Source organism: Myotis daubentonii, chromosome 9 (genome assembly GCF_963259705.1).
Source record: "Myotis daubentonii chromosome 9, mMyoDau2.1, whole genome shotgun sequence".
Lineage (NCBI taxonomy): Eukaryota > Metazoa > Chordata > Mammalia > Chiroptera > Vespertilionidae > Myotis > Myotis daubentonii.
In genome coordinates, this window is record NC_081848.1 from 71,204,996 (window position 1) to 71,222,881 (window position 17,886).

Sequence of the window (17,886 nt, forward strand, 5' to 3'; positions counted from 1 at the left end):
TTTTCAGGGTTTCTGTATAATAATGCCATGATCAGCTTTCTCTCTAGTTAATTCTTTGCGTTCATCATAATCATTCCTCTAGGATAAATTCCTAGAGGTGGGATTACTGGGTGAAGACATACAAACTTTTTACTTGCTTAGTTTCCCTTAGTATATTTAAACACAATTCTGTACTTTCTTTACTCACATCTCTTTTATTTTTAAAATAAGATACTGTAAAATTTAAATTTGGGGGGTGTAAGTTTTATGAATTTTAACACATTCCTGTACAGATTGGGATACTGGATGGGTCCACACACCAGTGTCACCTCTTGTGGTCAAACCCATCCCCTCCCCCAACCCCGGCCACCAGCGGTCTGTTCTCCGTCCTGACACTGTCTCCTCCCCCGAATGCCATACGATCAATAAGTGCAGTGATACAATGCGTTCATTTTGAGACTGGCTTCTCTTACAGACCATAACCTGCCTTTGCCAGTCAGCCATGCCATGGCCTGTATCAACACGTGTTCCTTTGATCCCTGACCAGTGCCCATCCCATAGCTGCACCACAGTTTGCTCGGCCATCCACATTCGGGTTGTTTCCAGTTTTGGTGCGATTATGAGCAAAGATGCTCTAAACATTGCATGCAGATTTGGTGCCCCCCCTTCCCGCCCACCGAAAATGTCTTCGTTTCTTTCGGGCAAATGCCTGGCAGTGAGACTGCTGGGTCGTGTGGTCAGCGTATGGCTCTGACACGGCCACACTGTGCCCACCAGTGGCGTGAGAGTTCCAGTTGCTCCGTGTCCTCGCCAACACTGGGTACCGTCAGGTTTTGCATTTCCGCTGCGGTGGGTGTGTCGTGACATCTCCCGGGGCTTTTCGTCTGCACTTCATGGCGGGCAACGCGCCGAGCGTGTTTCCGTGCTTACTCGCCACCTCTCTGGAGTGTCTGTTCCCGTGCTCTGCCCACTGGTTTTGTTTTCTTTAAACGGCACTGTCGCCTGCACTCCACCGCTCACTCAGGTGTCACTAGCTTCCCCTAGTGTCCCCTTCCTGTTCCAGGCCCATCGGAGACCCCTGGCCCTGAGTCCTCTGGCGTCCTTAGCCCCTGGGGCTGGTGACAGTTCCTCGGACGCCCTTGTCCAGAGAAGCGTCTTTCGGGCTGGGGCTGGTGCGTGTAGGTGACCAGGAGCGCGGCGTCACCTGGTGGCGGGCCAGCCCGAGCACCTGCGCCTCCGCCCACGGTCCTCTGCAGGCGGGCAGCTCCGTGGGGCAGGGACACTGCCCCCACCGGTGCACACGGAACAGGCTCCACACGTGCTCGCTGAAATGTCGCTCCTTCCGCCTTCCTTACCGGGCCTGGAGCTAAACGAGGGCCGTCGAGCTGAGCTCCGGGCAGAGCCCAGTGGCAGAGGAGGTGGGCCGGGACGTGATCGACGGGTAACCTTTGACCTCCACCCCACCCCCACACGACTGTTTGGACAGCAGTGGGTTTAGTCACTCTCCTTTAAATAGCATGAAAGGGCTCACGCTGGCCTGTTTTGTTTAAGGAGATTACATCGGCGCTGTGCACTCTGCCACAGGGGGTGTGAGGCCGGTTCACCCGAGAACAGAGGGAGCAGAGCGAGCGGCATGTCCCCTCAAAGCAGATGTTTGGAGGAAAAATAGATGTAATCAAAGCCAGGGAGGATACAATTACTCAGGCCTCTGAGGCACACACTCCATATGCAAGGGCCTGGGCACAGCTACACACACACACACACACACACACACACACACACACACACACCACCCAGGTCCATACCCACCCATGTGTATTTGCAGGATAATGTTTGCCTACACACTTCCACACGCAACAGCACACACATCCCACTTGCCCGCACAAGCACACGCACTCCGCAGGCAAGTACACATAGGTCCCCACCCATTCACCACGGTGGCCGTGCCACACGCCCGAGGGCGCACCCCGGGCACACGGAAGGAGAACCACGCAGGGGCGTCCGGCACCCTCTCCCCAAACGGGTTCAGATGTCCCTTCTCCTTGAACCACAGTCATAAAACATTCTCTTTAAATCATAATCATAAAAAGGATTCGCAGTCACCTTTGGACACCTCTCAAAGGCTTTCACGTCAAACCAAGGTCAGGCTAGATTAGAGTGACGCCTCTGGGTTGAACCAGGACAAGTGGGCAGAGGGTAAGGGGATGAAGAAAGCCCACGGCCAGGACAGTCCGGCGGTGGACCAGGCGGCTCCCAGGAGAGGCTCCGGCCTGAAGGAGCTCAGGCAGAGGCCCCAGGGCCCTAGGGGCTGCGGATTAAGACCAGAACCTTGAACCGAAAGCTCCCACTTCAGCAGAAGCGGGCGCTGGAAGTAGCATTTACCTAGGAGTGTCTGCAGGACAGGCGGTACCGCCATGGCCACCAGGGCCTGCACACCTTCCGTGGGGCCCGCGGTGCTCACACTCCGTCTTAGCCACCTTAGTGATTCTCCGGGGTGGCCTGAGGGTCATTTCCACATCGGGACATTCCACAGGGAAGATGCAGATCAGGATTTCAATGTATTGGGCCCCAAGGCCGGGCAAAGCCCACCGTGGATGGGGTGTCAGCACAGCGCCCGTTCGAAGACCTTACGGGACCTGCCTCAGGGAGGGCTGGGGAGGCGCCCAACTGCAGGCCGGTGACCTGGCCTCGGGTAGGGTTTGCTGCTCCTCGGCCTCGTGCCGGTGCCGGGTGCCATCGTCCTGAAGGCGGCGGCCCTGCAGCCTGGCCAGCGGTCGGACTCCCAGGGACTTTTCTCCACCCGCCACAGCAGCACGGTGGGTGCGGAGCCGGCTCCTGGCAGATGCCCGGCTGGGGTTCCTGGACATTGAAACGCCTAAGTCCGTCTCTGAGCCTCTGCCTCCGGGCCCGCCTGGGAGACGGGGGAGTTGCAGGAGCTCTGTTTTCAGGGCCACCTCACTGAGAAGGGCACCCAGGCCTCAGGATGCCATGCTGATTCCACCAGCCCCGTGGGATCATCTAGTCAGAGAACAATTTGCTGGCACCATCCCTGGCATCGCCCGTCTCAGGCTCCATACACTCAGGGCCACCTGAGGAGCAGCGGCGGGAACTGAACCTTTCTAGTCAGGAGCTGGAAGACTTGGAGGAGGGGCAGCCGGCTCTCGGTGTCCACAGGGCTGTCCTGGGGAAGCCTGGAGGTGTAGAACCAGGACCAACGCGCCAGATCTACAGGAGACAGACAGGGGCTGGACCTCAGGACGGTGTCCAGCTGCCCTGGGGGCAGTGAGCTCTCTGTCACCAAAGCCAGGGCAGCAGCACCTGGTGGAGACGCTGGGGGTGGAAGGAGGCTGAGCTAGATGCCCCAAGTCTGGGACATTTGGACGAGGACCGGAGAGGGCCTTGGCTTGTCATGCTCCCAGCTGGGTGGCCACAGAGCCTCGGGGAAAGCCCCTTTGCTGTCGAAGGACGGAAAGCAAGGCGACCGCCCATCAGGACTGAGGTTGGGCGGCTCTTCCTCTTTGAGCACCGGAAGCACCAGTTTGCCAGAGTCCCGGCATCTCCTGGCCTTTCAACTCAGCTGACATTTGCCTGGACACAGATATGCCTACCACACCCCCCTCCCCATCCAGATCCCAAGGGGAAGGTCCGTAGTCCCAGGGTGGGAGGGATTCTCCACCCCACTGAGGCGTGACACCCCCTCTCCCTGCTCCCCCCACTCCTGAGGGGGCATGCCTGCCCCATCTGCAGACGAGACTGATATGAAACGAGTCCCATGAAGTCATGGGCAGACCGGGCTGGGACTGGGGTGGAGCGCAGACCTCCCAGCCCTTGGTGTGGTGTCTGCACACAGACAGTGCTGTCTCCCCCTCTCCGCCCCTCGCTCCCTCTCAGTGGGTGGCTGGAGGTGGGGAAACTGAGGTCTGATTCCTCACCGGGGAAAACTGGCTGTTCTGCTGCCTCCCCGCCGGCTAAGCCCAGCCCAGCACAGCACGGAGGGGCTTCTCTCAGAGGCCTCGTCCTTGCTCCCTCATCCTCCGGCGGCCCTTCTGCCCCAGGACAAGCCGAGCAGGCTCCTTGGCTGTGGGAGGCCCGGGGTTCCACTGCCCCTACGCTCTCCTCGCAGAAGGCCCAGGAGCTGAGAGGGTGAGCACACATTCCCCCCAGTTAGAACCAGGACTTTGGGCAGGTCCCTACCAACCCTCCATTTCTATAACATGGAGTTCCTTCTGCTCAGCCCATGAGGCTGTGCGGGGTGGTCCCAACCCTAGCCCTGGGGCCAGAGGGCGCTCTAAGGGTCCATGGGGTCCTGGGATGGGGCCCGGGGAGCAGGGCGAGGGCAGGAGGGCTAGGGGCTGCCCCTGCCAGTCTGGCCTACAGGAAGTTGCATAACAGAGATGTTTATTTTTGGTGAGGCTGAGTGGGATTTCTTCTCTTTAAAAAAAAACACAAAAAACCCAAAATATAAAATGTATTTGTCTGCCAGGAAGATAAATATCTTTGCTGAAAGCTCTTGGCCCAGCTGCCAGCTGCAGTTCACATGAAGCTGTCACTGAGGCCTGGCAGTGTGTGCCGGGCTCACATGGTGCCACGTGTGATCCCGTGGGCCGGCCCACCCCCTGGTGGCGTCAGCGCTGGCCGTGACCCCGAAATGTCTTCCTGGAGCAGCTTCCAGGCTCCCTCACCTCCACCCCCTGGTCTTCAGTGCCTTGGAGAGGGAGGTGAGAATGACAGACAACATGTCCCTCGCAGCTCCCCCCGCGTGAGGAGAGCCCCAGTGCACCCACAAAGCCTGGCGTGAACCTGGAGCCTCAGACCTGGGCAGGGTCAGGAGACCTGGGCCAGAGGCATCGTCCCAACACGTACTGCCCACTGCTTGGACCTGGTCCCAGAAGAGGAAACCGAGGGTCAGAGTGACCCTCATGCTTGTGGCGATCAGAGCTTGTGTGTGAAAGGTCTTGTCAGACGCTGCACACATGTGCCTCATTAATCTGTTACGTTATCTAACTGCACAGAGTTACGGACCGGGACTGCGGCTCCGAGAGGGGCTCACACCCCTGTCTGCAGACACCAGCCCGCTCCCTCCCCACGGTGCCGCGCGTGCTGTCGCACTCAGGGGCTCCAGCGAGGGTCTGCCCACTCGGAGGACTTCTCCAGGGTCAGTCCTCTGCTGTTTGCAAGCCCAGACCGCACTGGGAGTAAGGACACTGGCAGAAGCGTCGCAGCCGGTTCTGTGCCGCGTGCTTCACATGGTGGCCTCTTTAATCCGGCAACTACCCTATGAGGATACCTATCCTCCTGGCATCTTCAGCCCCATTTTACAGAGGAGGAAACTGAGGCACAAAGAGGCTCAGTGAAGTGTCCAAAGCACACGGCTGGAGAGTCATCCCTGTGGGATTCATACCGAGGGTTGGGCTCCAGAGCCCTCGCTCCAACCCCTGAGGCCCCTGTGTCTGCCCAGCTGCTAACTGGGCTCCTTGGATGCAGACAAGCTACTCCCCACCCCGGCCTCCCACCCCGGCCTCTGCCTCCTCATCCTTGACCTGCATGGGTGGACTGGTCCTTTCCAGCTTCCAAGAACCGGTGGCCAGAGCCCCATTCTGACAGACAGACAGCAGTGGCTGTGGGCCTGGGCCTCCAGCTTTGTGTAAATCTACCTGGGCCCACCTGGAGGGGGCAGGACACTGCTTGGCCAATTGGTGAGATTAGTGTGGAGGGCAAGGGGATGCGGATTTTTGGAGGGGAACCTCCGCAATTTCTGCTGAACCTCCAAAAGGACCAGGCCGGGAAAAGAGGGGCATTTCTGCCTGCCTTGATGCTGGCCTCTCCTCCTCACCCCAAGCTCAGTTGGGCCAGAAATGACCGCTGAATGAGTTTCCCTTCCATCTCAGGGGTCCAAGGCACTGACACATCCTCCATGCCCAAAGAAGTTCTGGCAAAGGGGGCCTTCTAGAGGGAGGAGACTGGGCTCGGTAGGGCGGGAGTTAAAGGTCATAGAGGCCATATTGACTGATCCAGAGTCACATAACATTGATGCTGAAAGGGGACCATTTTGAGATGAGGGTAAAGTCTCAGAGAGGGAAAGGAACTTGCCCAAGGTCACCCAGCATGGTAATGGCAAGCCAAGATCAGAACCCAGGCCTCCTGACCTCACATCCAATGAGACAAGGCAGGGGATGGCACCCCTGTCCCTCCCTCCTCTCTTTCTTGATTCAGCCACTGGTTTCTGACCTTGTTTCCTTCCCCCTCAGCCAAAGAGAGCTCCCTGAGTGAGCCAGAGTTGCCGCCCGACTCTGACACCGTGGGGATGGACAGCAGCTACCTCAGTGTGAAGGAGGCTGGGGTGAAGGGGCCTCAGGACCGGGCCAGCGCCGACCTCCCCAGCCCGCTGGAGAAGGCTGAGTCGGAGAGCAACAAGGGCAAGAAGCGGCGGAACCGAACCACCTTCACCAGCTACCAGCTGGAGGAGCTGGAGAAGGTCTTCCAGAAGACCCACTACCCCGACGTGTACGCGCGGGAGCAGCTGGCCATGCGGACGGACCTCACCGAGGCCCGCGTGCAGGTCAGTGAGGTGCCTGGGTGGGCTGGGAGAGCAGGGCCTGCCCTTGGGCTGGTGGCTGGAGCTGAGACTGACGGACTGTCTCTCAACTACACTGTCTTCTCCTCATCCAAGGGGAGCCCCAGAGGCTCCCAGCCCGCCCCTCCTGCCCCTGCTCCAAGTCTGCTTTTGTCCACTTTAACACTGGGCCTCTCCCTCTGGTTGGAGCAGGAGTGGGAGAAGCAGGGCCCTGCAGGGAGGCAGGAAGCCTGTTATCTCTATTTAGGCTCTAAGTGGTATGAGAGTCTACGTGGTTTCATAAAGGAGTAAATGACTAGCCTCTGCTATGGAAGACTGTCTCTTAGGAAGGAAACAGGGTAAACTTAAAGACATCACAGCAGCCCAGTGGGCAGAGACCGAGAACAATCCAGCTCTTCCTTCTGCCCAGGATGGCCACCTACTTCTCTGTCTTTCAGGTCCCAACTGTATACGCCTCTTTTGAGAAATCTTCTTGACCATTATGGTGAAAGCAGTGGCCCTCTCCACCACCCAACACAACACAATAACATCCAGCACAGCTCAATCCAATACAACCCAACTCAACCCAAACCAACAAAACACAACACAACTCAACACAATACCACCCAACACAACTCAACACAACACAACAAAATCCAGCACAGCTTAATCCAGTACAACCCAACTCAACCCAAACCAACACAATGCAACACAACTCAACCCATCCCAACCCAACAAAATCCAACACAACTCAATTCAGTACAATCCAACTTAATCAACACAATGCAACTCAACCCAAACCAAGTCAACGCAACACAACACAACACAACCAAACCAGGTTACCTACTGCCATTTTATCCTATTTTATCCTATTTTATCTTCTTTGTAGAAATTACTGGCTTAAATTATTTTATGTTTGTCTCCTCCCACTAGGACAGTGGTTCTCAACCTTCCTAATGCCGCGACCCTTTAATACAGTTCCTCATGTTGTGGTTATCCCCAACCATAAAATTATTTTCGTTGCTACTTCATAAGTGTAATTTTGCTACTGTTATGAATCGTAATGTAAATATCTGATATTCAGGATGTATTTTCATTGTTACAAATTGAACATAATTAAAGCACAGTGATTAATCACAAAAACAACATGTAATTATATATGTGTTTTCCGATGGTCTTAGGCGACCCCTGTGAAAGGGTCGTTCGAGAGAACTGCCGCACTAGAATATGAGCCTTTGAGGGCAAGTACGGTGTAGATTGTTCATCCCTGTATTCCTACCAACTAGAGAAGGCCAGAATCAGAGAAACAAAGGCAAAAAGTAAATATTTGTGGCCAGTGGACCCCATTTGTCCAGAGAGGGTGTCCCTGCCTCCCTGCATGAAATTACAGCAAAGAAAGAACCAGACGGGAAACCAAGACCTCCGAGTACCCCAACCAGGTGACAACACTTAGGCACTAAAGCTCAGGCGTCAGCTTCACACAGAGTGAGTATCATGCTCAGCCTGCTTTCCACCCCAGAGCTTGTTAGAAATAGCAAATAAGGTGTTGTCAGATAGCAGGTTTCCCCCTCAGTGTGCTTAGGGAAATCAACAGCTTGAGGAAAAGGGAATTTTTTTTCTTTTTTTTTTTTTAGCAGCACAGCTCAGCTCAGCTCAGAAGGACTTTCAGTGCTGGGACAAAGAACCCTTCCTTACTCAGCAGACCCAAGGGCGCCCCCCGTTGCATTAGTTCACTAAGGAGTCTTAGCAGAGCTCTTCTAAGGCAATACAGGCTTCATCAGTCTTACCAGGTGGAGGGACAGGCATTTGTCATTGAGGCCAGAATCGTTATGTACGATGGCTAATGTGGAAAGGGACTGGCAGTTTCAGTAAATACGTAGCCATCCAGAAGTGGTTCTGTACCAAAGTGATTGTGAACAGTGGGGTTGTTTAAGCCTTAAGTTCCCGAGGGCAGGCTGTCTGTGGTTGTTCGCTCTGGCACCAAGTGAATGTCTGGGGAAGGAAGACAGGGCCGGCTTTACTGGGATTCCAAAAGCCCTCTCACACCCACTGTCCAGGGATAACCAGCCACACGACCTCACGTGCTCAGAGTCTGGACAGGAACCCCAGAATCTGGCCTCAGCTCAGCCAATGGATTTGGCAGGAGTGGAGAAGGGGTGGGCTGGGTGTGGGACATTCCTGTAGATGCTGTGTTGGTGTGGGATTAACCGGTTCATTTTCTGTGTAGGATGTGTGTACATATATGTGTGCTGTATGTGTTCCTAACAATGGATGGGAGTACCCAGGGGTAGAATTCACTTAGTATTGAAAGAAGGATGGCCCTTCCAGTACAAAACATGGAAATGACACTGGGGCACGCCTAACATTTTTTGGTCACCACCATCCAGCTAAAATAGTGTTCTTTCTGCGCACGCGCACGCACACACACACACATACACACACACATACACACACACACACATCTATGCCTGCCCCCAAAAAGGAATTGAGGTAGCTTATAATTGAAGATTTATTATTTTCACCTAAGAACAAGAACAATTTCATAAAATGGGAAGGTAATTACGTCAAAAATCTAGGCTTAGGATCATAGTTGCTGCTGAGCACAAATTTCGCCTCTGAGCTTCCTGGCAGCCAAGGCAGAAAGGGAAACTCTAAAGTGTTGCCTGTTTTCTGATCTAAGGGGGCGATCATAGAATTATAGGCTATTAGTGCGGGAGAGGACCACCTGGTCCTCTCATTTGATAACAAGGAACAAGAGGCCAGCGGGGGAGTGACTGCCTGTGATCAGGGGACGCAGGAACGCGACGCGGTGGCAGTGTTGAGACTAGGGCCTGAGACTCCCAGGGCTTATTTTGCTTCAGTTTGCTGTACTAGGACACGGGCCAGGTTGTTCCGAGACGTCTTTGTGTAAAGGCCGCAGGGTGGGTGGGATGTTCATGTGCGTCAGACCTCTGGGTTGAGCCCCGAGCCTGGCAGTGCCCCGGGGGCAGGGGGGATGGTGATGGAACCCCCTGCCTGCCTCCGCTCAGTCTGTTTGGAGCCCACAGCCAGCTGGTGGGAAGCCAGGTGCCTGGGGCAGAGTGGCGGTGGGACAGGAGGAGGTGATGGGGGTGCCGAGATGGACCCTTCCTGGGAAGAAGCCGGGGTTTGGCCCTGCTCCAGGGGGCTGCAGGGGCCGCTCTCTGTGTCTGGGATTCCAAGCTGCGCAGCTGGTGTCTGAAGACAATAAGACAGAGGCCTTCCCCGCCCTGGGCCACCCCGCCAGGGCCCCAGATGGGCTGCGGTTAGCAAGGCCTCTGCCAAGAAGGTTGGTTCCTTGGGGAGAGGTCTGTGCCGAGTGGGCCCATGCCGGGGGGCCTGGGAATGGGGTGGTCCTGGGGTGAGACACACAGAACCTTGTCGCCTGCTCTCCTCCTGGGGGTGTGCAATGGAGACAGCCTGGGGCACAGAGAATCGGGGGGGGGGGGGTGGCTCTCAGAGCACCAGGCTCTAGGGGTCAGAAATAGAAGGACACAGAGCCTCAGCACAGGAGGGGCCCGTGAGGATGCCCCGCCACCACCCCATTTATGTGTGAGGAGGTTGCAGACCAGAGAGGCTAACTTAGCTTAAGCCCCGATCTGGGCAGAAAGCTCCAGCCTGGTGCACGGGGTGGGGCCCAGGGAGGAAGGAATTGCAGGGGGAGGTGGCAGGTCTGCTCCCAGCAGCCTGCTCCCCCACAGCCGGCCACCTCCCACCATCTCCATCTTCAGCCCTCAGCCTGACCCCGATCCCCTCCCCTCCCCAAGCCAGTGCTCTCTCTGCTGCCTCTCCCTCGCCTGCTCATCTATCTTCCCAGATAACCAGGTCTCCCCTCTCCCGGCCTCTTCCTCCCCCACACTCAGCTCCCCCACATTCCATCCCCCCAACACTCTGCTCCTCCCCTCAATCCCAGGCTCCTTCAGGGACACTGGCCTCCTCCCTCCTGGCTCCGCGTCCCTCCCAGCCCATCCAGGCCTGCTGAGGCTTCACCAGCACCTCTCCCTCTGCGTCCCCACACAGGGACCCGAGTCCTCAGACTCCGGGAAACCCCAGCAGGCGGCAACTAAACCTCTTCTTGCCTTCTCCCCGCCCCCAACGAAAGAACGAAGCCATATATCTTGATGCCTCCAGTGGGCTTCTCCCCTCCCCCTGGCTCCCCCCACAGAAAGCCCCGAGAGGTGGCGGAAGGAGCGGAAAGACGGAGCTAAGCCTGCAGGAAATTAAACATGAAATGAAAACAAGCTCCTCTGATGCACTCGCTCATCCTGCCCCCAGCCCCCCATCCCGGGCCGCTGATAAAGGGGGATCCCGTTTCAGCGGCGCAGAGAGGAGATCTGACCCGCCCTTGGCTCCCAGCAGGCTCTGGGGCAGGGCTGAGACCCCAAGCCCAGGAGAGGGCCGGTCTCCAGGGAGGACACAGGAAGACAGCTTCTCCTGTACCAGTCAAGAGGGGGAAAGGAGTGACTGAAAGAGACATCGGCGGGCATGTGTGTGTGCATGCACATGTGCACGTGCATACGTGTGCGTGTGTGTGTGCATGGTGCGTGTGTGTATACTTGTGCACATGCACACTTGGAACTGGGGGGAAGGGAGGTGCAGCACACACTACCTCCTCACCCCACCCTTCCCACTCTCACATGAGATACATATACTCCATCTTTCTTGAGCCTTTCCTCTAGCGAAAGACTAAGAAAGGCCAGGAGCTATAAATAAGCAAATGTGGAGCACTCAAAAAACGGACAGAGCTTCCCATCTGTCTCACGTATGAGGCATCACCCCTGGGAGATGTCAATACATGTATTGGCCCATTTTCCAGATGCAGAAACGGAGGCTGTTGGCAGTGCCAGCGCTCCAGTGGGCACCCCATTCCCGGGTGACACTGCAAGCCTGTACAGCAAGCATGTCAAACTTGCAGCCCGCAGGCCACATGCCTCATTTATTTGAGTTTGACGTGCTTGCTGTACAGACTGCCCCTTGGGAGCCCATCTACCGCCTCTGACTCGGCCCCAGGCCATCCCTGGTCTGGAAGCGGATCCCTCCTCACCCCCTCTCCCACCTGGTGACTCCAAGCCAGGCAGGGGTCACAGGCCCCGAGGTGAGCTCTTGCCCATGAGCCTTGGGAAAGTTCTCAGCTGCCAGGAGTGCCCCAGCCACCACCAGAGGTTCCAGCCCCTTCACCTGCCTCGGAGACCACCCTCCTCCTCAGGCCCCTGTCAGGCCAGCGTTCCACCACCCATGCTCAGTGACAGCCGGCCTCCAGCCCTCCTCACATCAGGCCCCCCTTCTGAGTGAGAGCTGACAATGGCAGTGTCTGCCTCTGCTGACAGCACCAGGGCAAACCCCTCCACTTGGCACCCGAGGCCCCCCCAGTCTGACTTCTGCTTCCTCGGTTCTTTTCTCCCACCACTCCCCAAACGGGGCAGCCTGCCTGGTGTCTCTAAACTCAGGCCTGGACTCTCCTCCCACTAGCCAGCACTCAAGGCCCCGCTCCAGCCCTCCCCTCCAAGAAGCCGTCCCTGACCAGCTGAGCCCTGTAATCCACAGGCCCTTTAACACGGGGGTTTCAGAGCTGGGAGACTGTTTCCCACAAGAATGACGGAGGCGGAGTCAGGAGGGGGCTGCATCTGGCTGGTAGGCCACAGGGAGCCACGGGCTGTTCGGAAAACCGCGTGTGTGGTGGTCTAAGCAGGACCATTTTCTGGAGGGGGATTCATACTTTTATCAGCTTCTCCACGGCAGATTGAGCCACACCTCCCCATAAATGCTCATGACCGAGACACGTTTCGTGTGTGTGACACTTGCTTGCTCTAGATCCTGAAATGTAGCAAAAATGAAGTTCCGGGCCAAGGTCACGCCCCTGGTTGGTTGGGGGTAAGCAAGCTGCCTCCTTGACTCTCAGCTTCGATCATCTAGATGGTAAGCCCTTGGGGATGCACACCGAAGCAGCGCTTCCCGGCAGCCCATGGCCTGCTGGGCTCACGGTCACTGCTGAGGGCTAGGCCTCTGACCCTACGACAACCGCTCTGCCCTGCAGGTCTGGTTCCAGAACCGGAGGGCCAAGTGGCGGAAGAGGGAGCGTTTCGGGCAGATGCAGCAGGTTCGAACCCACTTCTCCACGGCCTACGAGCTGCCCCTCCTCACCCGCGCTGAGAACTATGCCCAGGTAAGTCCCTGCCCCAGCTGCCTGCTCCGACCCCCACCCGCGAACTCAGCACCCGCACTTCGGAGAAGGACTCAGGTCCCCTGAGATGGGGCTCATGGCCTCCAGGTCCCTCAGGCCCAGTGCAGCTGTGTGCCCTTTACACCAGAACGTGGGAGGCCACAGCGTTTCTATCCCACATGAGTGTTGCCCCAGGCTTGGCTGAGTCCCAGCGCCACCTCCCATAAATGCTTAGAGGGGAGTGGGGCCCGGAGGTGAAAGCTGGGGAGAGGAGAGGGATCACAGCTGCATCCAGCCCAGCCCCCACCGCTGCCTGGGCACCCTCCACCCCTTCCCCCCAGACATGTGGGTGCCCAGCTGGCTCCATCCACTCAGTCGCTGCGCTCACCTCCTGAGGCTGCATATCTGTTTGAGTTCTGAGACCTCAAGGGCGTCAGCTCTGAGATCCTCAGCCACTGACTTTGGTTTCTGGGAGATGTAGGTCCCCAATGCCCACGTGCACCCCCTCCACACCACAACCTCCCAGCCAGAGCCCATGTTCCCAACACCAAGCTCCCCACTGATCGGGTACCTAGGAGGCCCTGGCCTGGGAGGACCCGGAGGTAAATCCAGTCGCTGACCTCAAGGGGCCCACGGACAGAGAGACAAAGTCCACAGCTGTGTCTCCGTTCAGGAAGGCAGCGGCTGAGGCGGGCTGCCCTCGGCTTAGCTGTGGCCCAGCCTCTCACTGGACCCCTGATGAAGTCTGAAGTTTGAAGCAGACAGAACTTCTGTCTGCTGCAGGCCTGGCCCCGGGAACAGCCGCCAAAGCATGCAGCCCAGGCTCTCCTGGGGGCGCCTGGGGGACCTTAATGCTTAGAGAGGCTCCCAAGCAAACACTCGAGAAAGGCTCATCAGGATGCCGGGCTCCTAAGTGGGGAGAGGTCATTGTGGGGAGCGGTCACTCAGGGGGTACTCCTATGTTCTCCCCCGCCCCGGGCAGCTGGTGACATCTCTCCCTCCTCCTCCCCAGATTCAGAACCCGTCCTGGATCGGCAACAATGGGGCAGCCTCGCCAGTGCCCGCCTGCGTGGTCCCCTGCGACCCGGTGCCAGCCTGCATGTCCCCTCACGCCCACCCCCCTGGCTCCGGGGCCGGCGGCGTCACCGACTTCCTGAGTGTCTCTGGGGCTGGCAGCCACGTGGGCCAGACGCACATGGGCGGCCTGTTTGGAGCGGGCCTCAGCCCAGGCCTCAACGGCTACGAGCTCAACGGGGAGCCGGACCGCAAGACCTCGAGCATCGCGGCCCTCCGCATGAAGGCCAAGGAGCACAGTGCCGCCATCTCCTGGGCCACATGACAGGGCCCCTCCCGCCCCATCCCGCACCCTCCCCCACCTCGGGGCACTGGCCACGCCCATGCTTCCCAGGCCCCCAGCCTCGCCCGACTTTCCTCTTAGGAACCTGGCCTGGGCCAGGGGCCTGACCCTCAGCACTTTCAGCCACCCCAGGTCGGAGGCCCCGGACGGCTGGGAGGGAGGGGACAGCAGGCCCCTGCCCCTCCCCGCACCGCGGCCGAGACCCCTGCTCCTGGCCAGGGGCAGCGGAGGAAGCCGAGGCCGGGGTTGCGGCTTCGCATCCATTATAAGCTGAAGACCCTCTCCCCAGTCCGGCTCCTCCATCCCGCCTGGTGTGACCACTGCGTCAAGTTTAAATTCCCGCCGAGACCCAGCGGCAGCCACAGTGCAGTCATGTCCGTTCGTCCTTCTGTGTAGTCCCGGTCACCAGGCCCAAGGCTGTCTGAAGAACAGGCTGCCCTGCAGGGTCAGCCTCCCGCCCTCCCGGCTCCTTTTCTCTTCCTAACACCCCACGAAACTGGACCTCCTGGGGCCCAGGCACCTGCCTCGCCATCACCCAGAATGGAGGAGTCCCCGTCCTGACTGTCCCCAGGCTGCACACGCCCAGAGGGAATGAATGGGCAGAGGAGCTGGAGCCAAAGAGTCCAGCTGTCACCAGCAATGCTGACACGCAGGTGGGGGACGCACCCCGGAAACTCTGGATCTGGGTGAACTGCAGGGGGCGGATGCAGACCGCACTGTACCCGGTACCCATGGTGCTCAGGGGAGAAAAGCTTCCGGAGAGAGAGAGGGCCACAGGGAGGTGTAGCGGGGCCGGGGCTCGCACACACACTTCGGCCTCTGGCCCCTGACGTCCGGTTGTGGGCAGGGTGACAGCGACCGTGGCAGGTCGGGCAGGTCTGTTCTCCGTCCCATCAGGCCCCTCCGGTAGGGTCTTCCTCCCTCCTGTCCACCTGGGCACTCACTGGGGCTGCTGAGCAGTGACTTGGCGTGGAAGGACTTACACCCGGGACACTCGAGCCAGGGCCTGGGGGCGGCACAGGGTCAGGAGGGCGTGCAGGATCTGCCGGAGGACCTGTGCCCACGCTCGGTCTCCAGGCTGCCTTTCCCTCCTCCGCCATCTCTGGCACACCTTCCAGAGCCTTCCAGGGCGGTGGGGCTCAGTGGTCTTCCAGGCACAGGGCAGACAGAGCCCACCTCACGCTTCTTCCTAAGGGATCGGAAGTCCCAGCCCTTCTCTCTGGCCTCTGGGAGGCTCCTGGGGCCGAGCTCCCCCAGCCACTCGCTCTGTCCTGGCTGTGGCGGCAGGATGCAGCCTTTCCCTGCCTGTAGGAGGGGGCCTCCTTCTGGGGGAGTTTGGGGGGGTGGGGGGGAAGGGCACTCCACATCTGCCTGACTAGAGACCTGCAGCTTGGCCCCAGCCGCCACCAAAGCCGTGGCCCACAGTACCCGTCCCCCGTCCTCCGGGAGGTCCCTGGCAGGCGCCCCACCCCCTGAAGGGCTGGTCTTTTTTTACTTTCTCCCTTGATCCTGCCAGTGAGGAGGGCCAGGCCTGTCAGCCGCGGGGCCTGGACGCAGGCCAGCCTCTTGGGTTGGGCGGACGGGCGTCAGATCCCCTGCCCCGAGCCGCTCCGGGTTTACAGGAAACCGCAGTGTCCACCTCGGCCTGGAGTTCTCATCGGCTCCCGGTCAGAACGGGGAGCATCAGGCTTTGCCTCCCTCCTGCGAGTCGGCCTCTGTGAACCGTAGCTCTGAGGTCGCTCTGCTAGAGCCACAGGGTCTCGGACATGGGATTGGACGTCCTTGAAGGCGAGGCTTTCCGGATGTCATTTGCTTGAGGCTCTTGGGAAGCCGTTCCAGTTCCGAGGGCCACTGAAATAACCCAGACCCCCCAGCCCTGGCGAGGGAAGGGCAAACTGCCTAAGGCTGGGAGCAACCCGCGTCCTCCTAATGCGAGAACGTTCGCCAAGGCACGTTTCCACCAGGAGAGAGTCCGTGCACAGAGAAAGTCCCAAGGAGGGAGGCGGGCTTGCGCTGGATCCTTCTGGAAGGGAGCCCGGCACCCAACTCCCTGGGCGTCTGCTTTAAGAGAAGGCCTCGTAGGAGAAGTCGCTCTGTGGCTCTGGCCGCCTGTCCCACCACCGGAGCCCGGTATTCACGGTTAACACGTCCCTGCTCATCTCCCCACGGGCGGCTACCGGCCCCAGGCCTGTGCTCCCTGTCCTGCCCGCTAGGGCCTGCCTGACACGCTGAGAACCACATCGCGGAGCTGGGGAGTTGGGGGTTACTCTAGTTCAATCCCCTTACAATGGAGACGGAAGACCCACTCCCAGGGGAGGAGTGACTGTCCTGACAGGTTTAACCAGAGGCCAAGAAAGCTGAGGGCAGCTGACTGCTGCCTGGGCTTTGCTGGGCCTTAGGGGGCAGCTGCTGCTGCATGATCCTCCCCCTCGCCCCCGACCCCCCGAAGGGCCAGCGCTAGGCTGTCTGCTCCAGTGCCTCCCTCTCCTCAGCTTCTTCCTCCCGGTTCTTCCCCAGGCGGGGGGCTAGGCCCCGGCCTCCTGTTCCAGGCCGTGTTCCAGGCCGGGAGGCCTCCCTGAAGTGCCTGGGACGGCTCCGCCGGCCTGAGGGCTCTCCTGGCCGGTGGCTCCTCGGGAAGGCAGGCGGGAGGAGCAGGAGCAGCCCTGCTCGGGGGTCGCTGCGAAGCGGAGAAGCTGAAGAGGTGATTTCCTTTGGCCATTTGCCTAGGATCTCACAGAGGTGGCGATGCAGACCTGACGTGGGGGGCAGCCCCCCATGCCGAGAGCCTCATCCTGCTGGGGGTGCCCCTGCAGCCAAGGCTTGACACTGAGGTGCTGCCCCTCCTGCTGTCACCGCTGGGGCAGGGAGGAGGAGAGGGCCCGGGGTCCGGATGCGGAGGCACCGGAGGGGCTTGTCCACAGTCTTCACTGGGCCTGGGCACACGGGCTTTGTAAGGTTCCTTGAGCTCTTCCCACGATACTTGATTCTCAGCGCTCGCTGCCGAGCCCCCAGCCTGGGGAAGCACGGCGGCCAGGCTGGCCCGCAGACTCCGCGATTGTGAGGTGGGGCCCGGCACACATGGCCGCGGCCACGCTGGGCCCAGCTCCAGCGCCCTCTCCGCCCTCGACTCCGCCGGGTGGACCAGAGGAACTGTCCCATGAAAACAACCATGAGTCCTGCTTCCGCACGAGTCTCCCTCTGGGTTGGATGGTGGGGAGGCCACCTTGGGAGACAGGCTGGGGCTTCTTCTCGGCGTGATGGCCCTGACTCAGGCCGGCTGGGAGGACGGCTGGCAAGCTGGCCCCCAGGGTAATATTCCATGAACATAAAAGAGAAAAATGAGGAGACCACACGAACCCTACTTCTCCGAGTCGCGCCGCCCGTCTCCCTTCATGAAGGATGCTGACGGCAGGAGAGGTGTCCCAGTAAACACACGACCTAATTCTCCGCGCCCCCCCCCCGCCCCCCCGCCCCCCCACCCAGCTTACGTTCACAGAGCTAGGCCTTTATACTACTGATTTTGAAGGACAGTTTTCAATGTCTAACAACCTGGGGGTGCAGTGGTTGGAAAAGGGGCTGAGTGCTAGAAGGAACATGAACCTCAACCAATACTGACTGTTCTCATTGTAAGATATTTTAACCCTGTATAAACGCAACTTTTCCTTTAGCTTAATGGCCTGGGGTGGATATTAAAAATATATATTAAAAATACATTAAAAATTCAGAAAAAAAAATGTATAAAAAATGAGGTTGGTTCCATAAAGTTTTACTGCCTATACCACCAAGTAACTACATTACAGCAAAATATTAATAGAAACG

At 58.7% G+C, this 17,886-nt stretch overlaps 1 protein-coding gene across 1 annotated transcript in view; it reads left to right on the forward strand.

Moving 5' to 3' along the window:
- Nucleotides 1-16,489, forward strand: part of ALX4 (ALX homeobox 4) — a 35,480-nt gene extending 18,991 nt beyond the window's left edge. The window contains exons 2-4 of the mRNA XM_059709596.1: nucleotides 6,228-6,538; nucleotides 12,585-12,713; nucleotides 13,723-16,489. Coding sequence (XP_059565579.1) covers nucleotides 6,228-6,538; nucleotides 12,585-12,713; nucleotides 13,723-14,049 — 767 coding nt within the window. The 3' untranslated portion in view covers nucleotides 14,050-16,489. The remainder of the gene's footprint in view (nucleotides 1-6,227; nucleotides 6,539-12,584; nucleotides 12,714-13,722) is intronic.
- Nucleotides 16,490-17,886: the final 1,397 nt, after the last annotated feature.